Source organism: Urocitellus parryii, chromosome 8 (assembly GCF_045843805.1).
Source record: "Urocitellus parryii isolate mUroPar1 chromosome 8, mUroPar1.hap1, whole genome shotgun sequence".
Lineage (NCBI taxonomy): Eukaryota > Metazoa > Chordata > Mammalia > Rodentia > Sciuridae > Urocitellus > Urocitellus parryii.
Window position 1 is genome coordinate 15295681 of NC_135538.1, and position 12844 is coordinate 15308524.

The 12844-nt window shown below is 41.6% G+C and overlaps 1 protein-coding gene across 1 annotated transcript in view; it reads right to left on the reverse strand.

Moving 5' to 3' along the window:
* Plekhg1 (pleckstrin homology and RhoGEF domain containing G1) overlaps positions 1 to 12844 on the reverse strand; it is a 211559-nt gene that overhangs the window by 35252 nt on the left and 163463 nt on the right. The window contains exons 5-6 of the mRNA XM_077802049.1: positions 9360 to 9429; positions 1114 to 1160 (exon numbers count right to left, since the gene is read on the reverse strand). Coding sequence (XP_077658175.1) covers positions 1114 to 1160; positions 9360 to 9429 — 117 coding nt within the window. The remainder of the gene's footprint in view (positions 1 to 1113; positions 1161 to 9359; positions 9430 to 12844) is intronic.

Consider the following 12844-nt stretch of genomic DNA (forward strand, 5'->3'; position numbering starts at 1 on the left):
CCTTCCCACATGCCGGCTTCTCTTCCACATGGATCCTGCCACCGGATGTATCCTTGGGGACTCTTCTAAGACCACTCACGGAGTGTGTAAAAATCTCCCCAGTTCTCGTCCTGGCTGTCCTTGGGATAACTCAAGACTGCTAATCATGTGGTTTAAAAAAAATAGTAAGAAGGCATGGGGGATCAACTCGAGGTCTGAGAGTGGAGGAACCTTGGCCCAAACACAGGCTGGGCCGTTCATCAGCTATGTGATTGGTCCCTGAAACAATTTGCCTATCAGACTCGGCTTCTTCATTCATAAAATGGGGATGGGGATGGGGCAAAGGTGGTGATGACCTTGACTTTGCAGACAGCCTATCAGGTTCCAAGCTCTGGGGCCTTGCTTTAATCCCCCTGTCTCTCTGAATGGCTGTGGAGGTGGAGTTCAATGTTTATGTTGTATTTATAGCATTTAACACAGTGCTTAGGAATCAAAGTGTGACCGGTAAGTGTCTTTTGGAGAATCAAATGCCTATAGTTGTGGCCCATTATATTGGGCTCCTGGGCTTTAATTGATTGATTAATATATTGCCTAGGCTGTTTCCTAACTGCCCTGCCTTACTTGTGTAAGCAAAACTGAGCTAACAGCCCAGGGGAGACCACGGGCCCCTTTCCTCCTGTTGGCTTCTCACAATCTGTCCTTTTTCTGAACTCCATAAAAACTCGTGTAGTTCATAAAACTTACAGAGCAAAAACAGAACACATTTTCTCCCCAGCTGGATTACATAAATGCATTAGCAGTGCTTCCCAATCGTAACGACATGGCACAGAGAAAAAGGTTGACAGACGAGGCCAACAGCCTGCTTTCCTTTGGAGATACCTAGTAATCTTTTTGGTCTCTTTCCATGTCTTTCTCATTTTTTTTCCCTGCACTGTCTCTGCTTGGAGCCCCAAAGCCCAAAGGGATCAGTAGATATCTGGGATCCCCTAGTCTGTTCTCTGCGTGTTCTGTGTTTGCTGACGTTTTTTAGCACAAGGCCAGCCAGACAACACCTGAGAACTCCACATGTTGGATATGCTGACTTGAAACATTATGAAAGTGATCCCAAGTGATCCACTCCTTCCTGATCCATACCTTGGGTAGTTGGTGCAATACTGGGTGTAAATGTGGAACTCTTCACTCTGCAAGGGAACGAGAGACTTTTATAGGCAAAAAAGCACAGACATCAACATTCATTTAAAAACAAGAAAAGAAACAGCATTTGGGCCTTTAAATTTCTTTCTGTAATCACACTGGCCTGTCTCTGGAGCCCTTATGGGATCGTCTGTATAACATATACACCTAGAACCTGCACACATTCCGACTAATTTGGGTCTCTAAACACCTGGTTCCAGAGACTCTGAAGATGAACCGGAAGAGGACAAAAATACAGTTTCTGCCCTAAAGTGCTCCTGGTTCTCTGATGGTTGCACAGGGTCAGAGGGAAATATAAGTGGGTAATGTAAACATCACGTAGGAAGAACATGGTGGAAATACATGCAGGAGACAAGAAAGCTGGTATGGGGTTGGGGATGTGGCTTAGTGGTAAAACACTCACCTAGCATATGTGAGGCCCCAAGTTCAATCCCCAGCATTGCCAAAAAAAAAAAAAAAAAAAAAAAAAAAGCCACGTGCAGTGCAGAAGTGCAGTGGCACACACCTGTAAATCCCAGCAGCTCGGGGGACTGAGGCAGAAGGATCATGAGTTCAAAGCCAGCCTCAGCAACCTAGGGAGGCCCTAAGCAACTCAGCGAGACCCTGTCTCTAAACAGAATATTAAAAAGGGCTGGGGATATGGCTTAGTGGTTAAGCACCCCTTGGCTCAATCCCTGGAAACTTCCACAAAAAAAAGAAAAAAAGAAAAAAAGAAAAAAAAAAGCAGCTAAGCAGCTGCTGGGCACTTTCAAGGCCTTGTGCGCTCTGCTGTCCCTGCCCACTCCTGTTCCCACTCCTCTCGCTGCAGAGCCACTGTGCCTCCCTTATTCAGAGTCCGGGCCTTATTTCCTCTAAGGAGCCTTCTGTGAGCTCTTGGGCTGGGCCAACAGCTCCTACTCTGGGCTTCCAGCACATCCAGTACTGGCCTCCCTGGCAGCACCAACCAAACGAGAGTGACACTTTCTGTTTGTCCCTCTCCCACATTAACTGGGAATTCCTTCAGGGTAGAGGACACACTGTGCACATTTGGCTCACAATGTTTGTCAAACTACTGCATTCCCTTCTTCCCTACTAAGCCAAAGTTTATTTGAGAGCAGGACCAAGCCTACTGATCTGCACGCATTCGGCATGGCAGCAATGCCCAAGTGCAGTTCATGTCTGGCTATCAAATGTGTGAGTCCTGCCTCCTGCCTCGAACATACCCCCATTCCCTAAAACCATTCCATTCCCTTGGCTACCTCAGTCTTGCAGATGTCCCAGTCCTATTTATCTGAAATTGGGCAATATTAAATATTTGCTCATTAAAGGTTAATTCTTTAAAAAGGTACAATCATGACTTCCATGCAAATATAAAATGAACACTGTCAGGTATTTTACTTAACCTTTTAGGGAGGATTGTTCAATTGGATCAAAGGATAAATAAAAGTATCACAGGTCAATGATGAATGCTGAAGTGAATTTACACATAGATACAAAACTGGCTTTTTCTATGTGGATGGGTGGGTCATGAACTCGAATTGTTCTTGCATGGGACAGAATTCATTTGCTTTCTGTGGCCAAGAACCATTTGCACAGCCATCAGTTATCTAAAACTGATGGGAGCTGTAAAATACTTCAAAGATGATGAAAGGTGCAGAACCCTATTGAATTATGTAATTTGGAAGAATAAACTAGAGGGCCATAGATTTCCTACACCCCCAGTCTTTTTGGTGGATCCCTAGGCTGACAAGGAGGAGAGCTGTCTATGCAGGTAGGTGCAGTACAGAAGCCAGGCTTTTACACTAGTGCCTGTTCAGACTGCCACTCAGAACAGATGATTCAAGCCCCCCCCCCCCGAAAAAAAAATCTAGCTCTTAAAAAGTCTCTACTGAATTCTGTTTGAAAAAAGTCACTGGATACTTTGGGTGGCACATTGCATTTCACTCTTTTCTGATTTCACACACTTTTGACTTCTTAAACTACTTTATGCTGCACTGACATGTGATTTTAAACTGAGTTTTCTTAACTTTTAAAAAATTTTTTGGTACTGGGGATTGAACCCAGGGGCACTAAACCACTGAGCTACATCCTTTTTTAAAAAAATTTGAGACAGGGTCTTGCTGAGTTGCTTAGGGCCTTACTAAGTTACTGAGGCTGGCTTTGAACTTGAAATCCTCCTGCCTCAGCCTCCTGAGCTGCTGGGATCATAGGTGCACGCCACTGCTCCTGGCTTTTCTTGATTTTAATGCTCTGATTATTCCCCCCTCCCCCCAAATTCAAAAAGAATCCTTAGAATCCTTCTTGTTAAACTCAACTAGGATCAGGTTAAACATTTCATATTATTATAATGGAAAGCTTCAAGTATATATACAAATAGAAAGGATAAAATGGTGAATCCCAGTGTCCACCATCCAACCTCCGTAATCATTACATCCCACCTGGTCCCCTGCTTCCCCTTCACTCTGAACCAAATTCTAGGCCTCGTATCATTTCATTTGGGTTTGAATATGCACCTTCAAAACAAGCTCTTCAACCAAGTGGCATCACCACAGTGCCACCATCACATGTAAATGATTCAGTCTGGTTGAGGAACCAGATTGTCCTGAATAGTCAGTCTCAGTAGTGCTGGTGACAGTCCCATGGTACACACCCTGTCTGCTGACTCTGTGTAGAGCAGTAGAGCTTGCTCAGATGTAGGTTTCAAAATGTGGCAACATCCACCATAGATTACACTGTGCTTCCACAGGAGGCACCTGATGTCTGGCTTTGCTTTTCTTTTGTTTTAATACTAGGGATTGAATCAGGGGGTGCTTTACCATGGAGATACATTCCCAGCTCTTTTATTTTTGATTTTGAAACAGGGTCTTGCTAAGTTGCTTAGGGCCTTGCTGTCCTTTTTGTGAGGCTCCCAGTTGGCAATAACTACCGAGATCTATTACTGCATTAGGGTTACAAAAGATGATATTTCTAATTCTGTTCTTCCTGCTTCATTTATCAGTCAGAATCTTTCTGAAAAAGGAACTTTCTCCTATGAACTGTTGGTTTACTCTGCATTTTGTGCAGGGTAAATTCTCTTTCTCTTGATTTTCAAAATAATGTATGGTTCTCTGCCATCCAGCAAAGGTGACCAGTTTTTTTTTTTAATACCACTGTAAATTCATAAACATTTAATGAGTTTTGACCATTTTCCATTGTCTTTGCTGACACTCCAACAATCCCATCTTTTGTTGACAGAGCCTCTTTTGAACATTGTTCTTTGAGCACTCCTATTCTCTTCCATAGCTTCTGTGTTTCCTGGTGGGACAAGATGCCCGGACCATCATTATCATGGAAAGTCTTGTGTATTGTCTACCAAACACTCAGGCTCCACTGAGCCCTGATTCTTGGGTGGCAAATAGTATTTGAAGACCATAATTTGGGTTTTAGGGATGCTATTGCTACTGAGTTAGTCATTAGGGCTTTTCAGTGGACAGGGTTAAAAAATATGATGATTTTTTAAAGGATAAAATACATCCTTAGTACATACTGGTACAGGTTGAGTATCTGTAATCTGGAAATTCAAAATGCTCCAAAATCTGAAACTTTCTGAGCCTCATCATGATACCCCAGGTGGATAATTCCACACCTGACCTTTGGTAACTTATGGCAGTCAAGATGCAAGTACACTAAAAATGCTGTATAAAATAACCCTCAATGAGGTGAACATGAAATACAAATGAATTTTGCATTTGGATGTGGGGCCTATCCCCAAGATATATCATTTAGTACATGTAAATATTTCAAAATATCCTCCCCCAAATTTGATACTGAAATACTTCTGGTCCCAAGTATTTCAGCTAAGGGCTACTCAAGCTCCCATTCAAATTCAGAAGTACAGCATTTTAAATTAGCCTCAAGTGCTCTTGTGTCTGTATTTTCCTTTTCCTTAGCAATTCCTGTTCTCAATGGCACTAACAAATACTTTTTTGCTTTATTCCATGACACGCTCAATAATTTCAGAATAACAATTGTAACATCATGATAAATAGAATCATCACAAAAACAGTTAAAGATGTATGTGCCGAGTTCTGTCCAGAACATCCTTTCAAACCAATCGGAATTCCCTCTGCATGGTCACGCCACCAACCTGACACATGGTTAGTCGCATGTGCTTCATTTGCTCTCAGTTTCTGAAGATTGTATCTTCAAACTTTTACCTTTTTTTTTTAAATAACCAAAATATGTACATTTTTTCAAAGTCAACCCAACAAAGAAATACATTAAAAGAAGTCTAACCTCTATTCTTCTCCATTCTATTCTCTCCTATCTCCTATTTTAATCTTTTAGGTTATCCTGTTTCTAAACAGGCATATCCCCCCTTTGTGGATAAACAAATTATGTTACACTAGTGATGCTCAAACTCGAGTGGGCATCAGAGTCCCCTGGAGGGCTTGAGCTGATGGCTGGGTCCCTTCACTGGAGTTTCTAACTTGGTAGATCCGGGATGGAGGCCTGAGAATTCACATGTGTCACAAGTTCCCTGAAGTGCCAGGATCACACTTTGAGAACCACGGTGCCCTACACACTTTTACCCACTCCCTCTTCAATTCTTATTTTGTTTTTATGCTTCACGGTACTCCATCACATGGATGTATTCTGGTTTATTCAACCAGATTCTTGTTTGGGAACATGTGGCCTGTTTCCAGTCTTTTTTGGTAACAAACATTACTGCAAAGAATAGCATCATTCCTAATGAATCTTTTCAATTGATCCTTGGAGTAGATCTTTGAAAGCAGAATTAGCAGGCAACAGGGTAATGTTGAACTACATCCTTCACCATAGTGTCTGTGCCATTTTGCTTTGGCACAGTTGTGAAAGCATCTGTTTCTCCATGGCCTTGTTGACTAAATTTTAAGCATGATACTAAATGTTCAGGCATAATACTGTTTAAAAATCCAAATTAGTTGTCAACTTTAAAACACTGGAAAATATAAATATCCCAGTTTCTGGTGTCTCCTAAGAGTAGAATCCATGGGCAAAGGGCCTCGAGTTTCACATGACGAATACTATCCCATGAGACCAAGCAAGTACCTGGATTGCCTTAGCCTCCACCTGGGCCCTCAAGTTCACCTGGTGGCACCTGAAGCCAGCCCTGGCTCCCAGGGTTGAGAAAGGCATTGACCTGCCCAAGGTCCTTTAGGAAGTATACATCAGACTGGAGCTTTTCTCTGGATTTGCTCACACTCTCCAAGTTTCCTGTTCTTTCCTGCTCCCTGCTCTACTCAACCTGGGATTGAGCAAGATCAAGCTGCCTTTCCTTGTGTTTGGGGATCTTTAGGATCATTTGAAATGCCAAATTAAAACATAATGGCCTCAATGGAAATATGCATTCTATGTACGCACAGCCTTAGTAAGGCCTGAAGACTTCTGCACAATCGTGTTTTGTGATACTGTGGCTATATTCCTATCATGTATTAGAGAGTTCTGATTGACATCAACAATATAGCCTTATTGGAGAATCAAATACAGGTTTGAATCTTAGATTTATAAAGCTCTGTGGACCTTGTCAATAATGGTTTTACACAAAAAGCAGTAGCTCCTGGGTCTGTTAATACTTAAATGCCATAGTTTACCATGTATGCCACCCCAATCCTTTTTTAAATGTATGTAGGGGTATACATTACACAAATTAGAAAAAAAATAGATATTGATTTCTAGTTATTCAATTCTTTCAAATTGAGATGATCAGAAATGAGACAGTGTACAAAGAGCCAAAGCATCTGATAGTCAGGGCTGTCCAACAGAGCGAACAGGACAAAGGGTGACTGGACAGGTAACCAGATTTTAGGGCTTCTTCCGCTGCAGACTCCTCTCCCTCACACTCTCAGATTCTGGGAGGTTTTCCTGGACCTTATGAGAAGGCTTGGTATGCAGACAGCACCCAGGAAGGTAACACTCTAATGGTACAGATATCGAGTATCAGCACCTTCTTGAGGATAATACAGGGGCAGGGTGTGTGTACGTGTGCACACACATGTTCACGTGTATGTGTATACCTGTGTATGTGTATACCTTGTTTACTTTGGCTCTGAAAGGAGAAAGGCACCAAGGGAGGGGGGCTGGGCAGCCAGGGAGAGGAAGTGGCTAAGGGTAAGGTGGGCTCTCAAGACATACTGTCCCTTCCTATGTTGCCCGGGGCCAGCTCTGCTGAGAGTCAAGATAAGGGATGGGCACCGGGGCGGAGGTCAAGGCAGGAGCCCTTCCAGGTGTCTCCAGATCCCTAAGAGCAGACCAGTATTCATGGGAGCAGGACTGGGTGGCCGATAGGGAACTTTTATTTCTATCCCTCAAGAGAACTGCCCACTCCTTATTCTTGTAGGAGCAGTTGGTAAAAAGCCACTGTATTCTTCTTGGGTCGGCCAGAATTTCCTTAACTTATGCATACCACAAAGGTAAGCCAGGTCAAAGATGAATCTACATCAATCCCCAGTGATCCAGATAAAAGCAGAAGTCAACCGCCAGCTTTACCTCGGTCGTTAATGACCTCTCAATTAAAACAATTTTCCATTCCTCCCAGAGAGGAGCAGCTGGTGGGGTTTCAGAGAACGTAACATCTTCTAAATTTCAAAGTGTTGAGTGAAAAGCAGGTTATGCCAGAACTTCACGATTCCCTGCTTCCACGTGCAAGTGTGGAGAGCTGAAGTCAGTCTTCTAATTGAACTTGGCAATGTTACAATGAAAAATAAGATTTGGGAGTTGGCAAGGAGGCACATAAACAAACTTTAATGTGAATAATTAAGCCAGAGCTAAGCATATGCTGGAACATCTTTAATCAGTTTGTGATTACAGTTACCAGTAAAAGCCAAATGTTTCCGAGAGCTTCTATGTTGTTTATGTGCTGCGGTTATTTTAACATATCTCCTTTGATATACTCAGACTATCTTGTTACCATTTCTCTCCTTTCCATTTTTTTTCCTCTTTTTAAAATTCCTACCTTTTGGAGAATCAATTATGACCCTGGAAACTTTGAAGAGTATCTGTGTGTTTAAGCATGTGTGTACAACATGTTACACATGAACACACACAGATACATGCAAAGGCAGGAGAATTTACACACAAGATCATCAGTGGTCTTTACAGAACTTCAACAGGGTGTTATGTTTGAATTCAAAGCCATCTGGAAGGATCTACAGTCAACAGAAATGACCTTGTGGAACAAGTCTGGAGCCAGGTCAGGCTGGGACAACATCCCAAGTTCACATTGGACTTGAGGCTCCCAATGAGGTGCTAATTCACCACTGGTCTCCAAGCACCTTCATGAACTTTGCTTAAACCTTTGTACATTTCAAACCTTTACACAACTGTAGAAACCACACAAACTTTTGCTGAAACACAGTTTCTGCCAGAGGTTTTCCAAACAAAAGCTGTTGAATTTTTAAGAGAAACTTAAACAAGATAGGTTTCTATCTCTACCAGGTAGCATGTTGAGAAAGAAACACAGTCAAGGGCTGCTGGGCATGTTTCGGAGCATGCTCTCCTTCCAAGTTCAGAGCCTGAGCTCACTGCTGGGTAAGCTTTAAGTCAAATCTGCTCCCAGTGTTTTCCTAAGCATTAACAGCGCTTAAGAAAAACATAGGAAAATGGGTGCATTTTAAGGTGTAGAAATCACTCTGCTGCTTTTTATCCCATAAAAGATAATTACAAGGGCTGGGGTTGTGGCTCAGTGGTATAGTTCTTGCCAAGCATGTGCAAGGCGCTGGGTTCGATTCTCAGTACTGCATATAAATAAATAAAATAAAGTTCATTGACAATTAAAAAATATTTTTTAAAAAGATAATTATAGAGACCAGGCTAGTACCACACTTATTTCATACAAAACATTTAGATTCTAATGTATTTTTATAAGTGATTTAGTGGTATGTTATACGTATTTATTTTTCTAACATTTTTCTACTCTAGACTCTCCTCCTTCAAGCTTCAAGTCTTTCCTGGGAAAGAGTAACATTCTCCAGTTACTGCGCAAGTTCCAGGACAACTACTAAGTCAGCCTCTTCCTCTTCCCATAGCAGTGTTTTTTTTTCCTTTCCTACTGAAACAAATGGGGGGTGGGGGGGGGGGAAGAGTGTCCAACTGCATCCCGCATGGAACGAACCTGCCATTCTAACTTTAAAATGGAAACAGTCCACACTATCTGCCTTGGCTGGCCCAGAGAAATGAGACCTGCTTACCTTGGACACAAAACATTCCGCGATGGCCACAGGATCATTTTCACAGTTTTCCAAATCTTGCAGAAGTTCACTTTAAACAAACAAACAAACAAAAACCCAGGAAGGATTAGATGGAGTCTTCTGGTTGAGGGCATTTTACAAACTTAAAATTTTAAACATTTCTAATGCATTTACACGGAATCATAGAACTGGATAACTGAAGGCCTTCTGCCATTTGTATGAAAGAATTAGATAAGGGGCTTGTCCAAAGGCATAGCAGAGCAAGGATTTAAACACAGTTTGGGAAACTCCCACCAGAGATAAGCCCTGCCTAAAATTTCAGTTTTCTAGACTTTTGTCTTTGGCTGCACAAATGCTCACAAACACTCACTCATTTATCAAATAACTGCCTGGGTACCCGGTGTAGGGCCAGGCCCTCAGAACACACCAGTGAGCATAATGACATATGGTGCCTGATCTCTAGAGCTTCCCATGCACTGGAAGTCAGACGTTCAGTGACAAATCACACTAACAACTGAGACATGCCAGGGGAGAAAATCACTCTCCTCAAATATAAATTTATATTAATTTTTAGTGACAGTGTCATTAGTTTAAGTAACTGCTCAGTCTTTCATTTTGTGGCTATGCCATAATTCATTTAATTAATCTTCCAATGTCTGATAAAATTCTGTAAGGGGAATTGCTGGGTCAAAGGTCATTCTCAGTATAAATATTATCACACTTCCAAATTGCACTCCATTTAAATTGTATTAATATGTAATTTAATATGCTGAATATTTGTTTTAATATACTATGTATGACATTATATCTTTGCTAATGTCATACATAGTACATTGAATTTTAATAAAAGTTAAAAAAGAGTTCTATAGGAATTAGGATAGAAACACTTTGTTGCTTTGTGCTTCTCATTTTTTTTTTTTTAATTTTTAATATTTATTTTTTAGTTATTGGCGGACACAACATCTTTGTTTGTATGTGGTGCTGAGGATCGAACCTGGGCCGCACGCATGCCAGGCGAGCGCGCTACCGCTTGAGCCACATCCCCAGCCCCTGTGCTTCTCATTCTTGATGGGCCACTGCAGAGAACATTTTCAACCCTTCAGCTACTCCTGCTAGGCACACCCCTATTTCTATGGATATTAAGAGTGGATTTCCATTATTTTTCAGTTGCAGCTATTTCTTGCTTATATTATTTTCCCCAAACTTCTCCTCCTGCCATCATTTCCATCAGTTCTCTTTTGTAGCTTCATGAGATTAAATGTCTGAATTTGTATCTTTAAGACTATGGAAATAGTTTTCCCAGTTTAATCTCTTGGCAGACACCAGGATCTCTTTTCCTTCTTGTAGAACCATGTTTTCCCTGGAATTAAAATTCTCTCCTTTTTTTGCTTTTGCTTTGTTTTCAAAGTACGCACCAATGATTTTCATCAGTGGGCCAGCAGTATAAATCTCACCCACTGGGACAGAACATCCAACAGCCCACCAGGTACGAGTCTTTCCTGTGGTCTCCCTCCTGGAGCCCACAGCCTGCCCTGTCCTGCACATGCTCTTCTTCCAGCTGCTGGACATGCTCACCAACAGCCTCCTGACGATGTCTGCAGCCTATCTCCTGTGCTGGATCCTTGCTTCTTAGGGGCCAGTTCCTATGTATCCCTGCTTTTGAGAGGTGACAATACCCAGCAGCTTTCTGAGAAAGGTAAAAGGAGGACAGTTTTCTGGGACTCTTCCTGTTTCAACATGTTCCTCTCTTCACACTGGTGCATGATGTCAGTGGATACAGAATTTTTGGTTGGAGTTGGGCATGGTGGTGCACACATGTAATCCCAGTGGCTCAAGCTGAGACAATTTAGCAACTTAGTGAGGCCCTAAGCAACCCAGCAAGATCTTGCCTCTAAATAAAATGTAAAAAGGGCTGGGGATGTGGCTCAGGGGTTACGAATCCCTGGGTTCAATCCCTGGTTAAAAAAAAAAAAAGAAAAAAAAAAGAATTCTTGGTTGGAAGTCATTTTCTCTGAGCATTCAAAGGGCTGTCTGTTGCCTTGTAAATTCCAACAGTGCTACTGAGAGTCCACTATCATTCTGATGCCCCATCAAGATTCCATATGACCTGTTTTTTGTTTTTCAGTTCTGGAAGCTTTTAGAATCATGTCTTTGTTAATGTTATTCTGAAGCTTTGAGTTGGTGGGCTTTAGAGTGGGTCCTGTTCACATACTGGGTCAATTCAAGCATGTGGGAACAGATCTTGATCTCCAAGTGTGGTCCAGGGACCCTGCCTCAGGAAGAACACAGGATACTATTTCATAAAAATGCTGAGATGCTATTGGGTTTTTTACTTTCCCTCCATCAAAAGAGTACAAAGGCTTCTTCCAGAGGCTATTCGATGTTCTATATTAGGACAAGACTGAAAGTAGGCGTGGATATGAGAATTCTGTGTCCTCTTAGGTCAGAGTAAGGTGATTTGTGAAAATGTAAAACAATTCCAAAACACATCAACACTGTGAAAAAAAAGTAGTAAAATTACTTTCCTTAAACATGTGGGTTTAATGTATTATTACACAAACTGAAGCTTTAACAATTTCTCAGTTTTAGTTTCTAACATGGTAAACAAAACATTAAAAAAACAAACGAAAGCAGCTTTTGGGGTGTCTTTAATCATTTTTAAACATGTAACAGATCCTAGGACCAAAAAGCTTAAAAGCCTCTGTTCCTGGCTCCTGTCTTAGATGCTTCCGCCCCCACATTGTGGAAGGTCATGTTATTCCCATTTGGGATCTCCGGATCTAAGTCTCAAATTTTTCTTATTCATCCTCTTCTTTAAACCATCTTCTTATTTACTGTTCTGTTTTTTCTGGAGGAGATTTTAACTTTATTTCCTCTCCCTTTTATTGAATTTGCCCTCTTCTTCATTCAACCTGTTGCAAGCTGTTGTGGCGGGAAGGGGGGTGGTCTGCAGAAAAAAACCTAGCCTCACATGGACATGTTGTTAGAAAAGGGAGGACTATTTTAATGGACTTTTCAGATAAGGGTGGATATTCTTCTTTGATATTCTACTCAGACTCAGTTAGTGGGGTTTGTTAAAGGTTTTCTGGAGTTTGAAGCCTTACCAATAGGCTGTGCCATTACTTTGAAATCTACTGCTGAATTTTACACTTTGAAAGGATCTTTTAGGACAGTCCCAATTTGAACATTCTTCCCAATAGTCTTATAAAAAATATCTCCTTGGTTAATTGTTTTTTTTTTTTGAGGGGGGTACTGGGGATTGAACTCAGAGGCACTTGACCACTGAGCCACATCCCAGCCCTATTCTGTATTTTATTTATTTATAGACAGGGTCTCACTGAGTTGCTTAGTGCCTCACTTTTGCTGAGGCTGGCTTTGAACTCGTCACCCTCCTGTCTCAGCCTCCCAAACTGCTGGGATTACAGGTGTGCACCACTGTGCCTGGCAAAGATTAGTTTTAATGGGAAAAAATTTACTTCTGATGC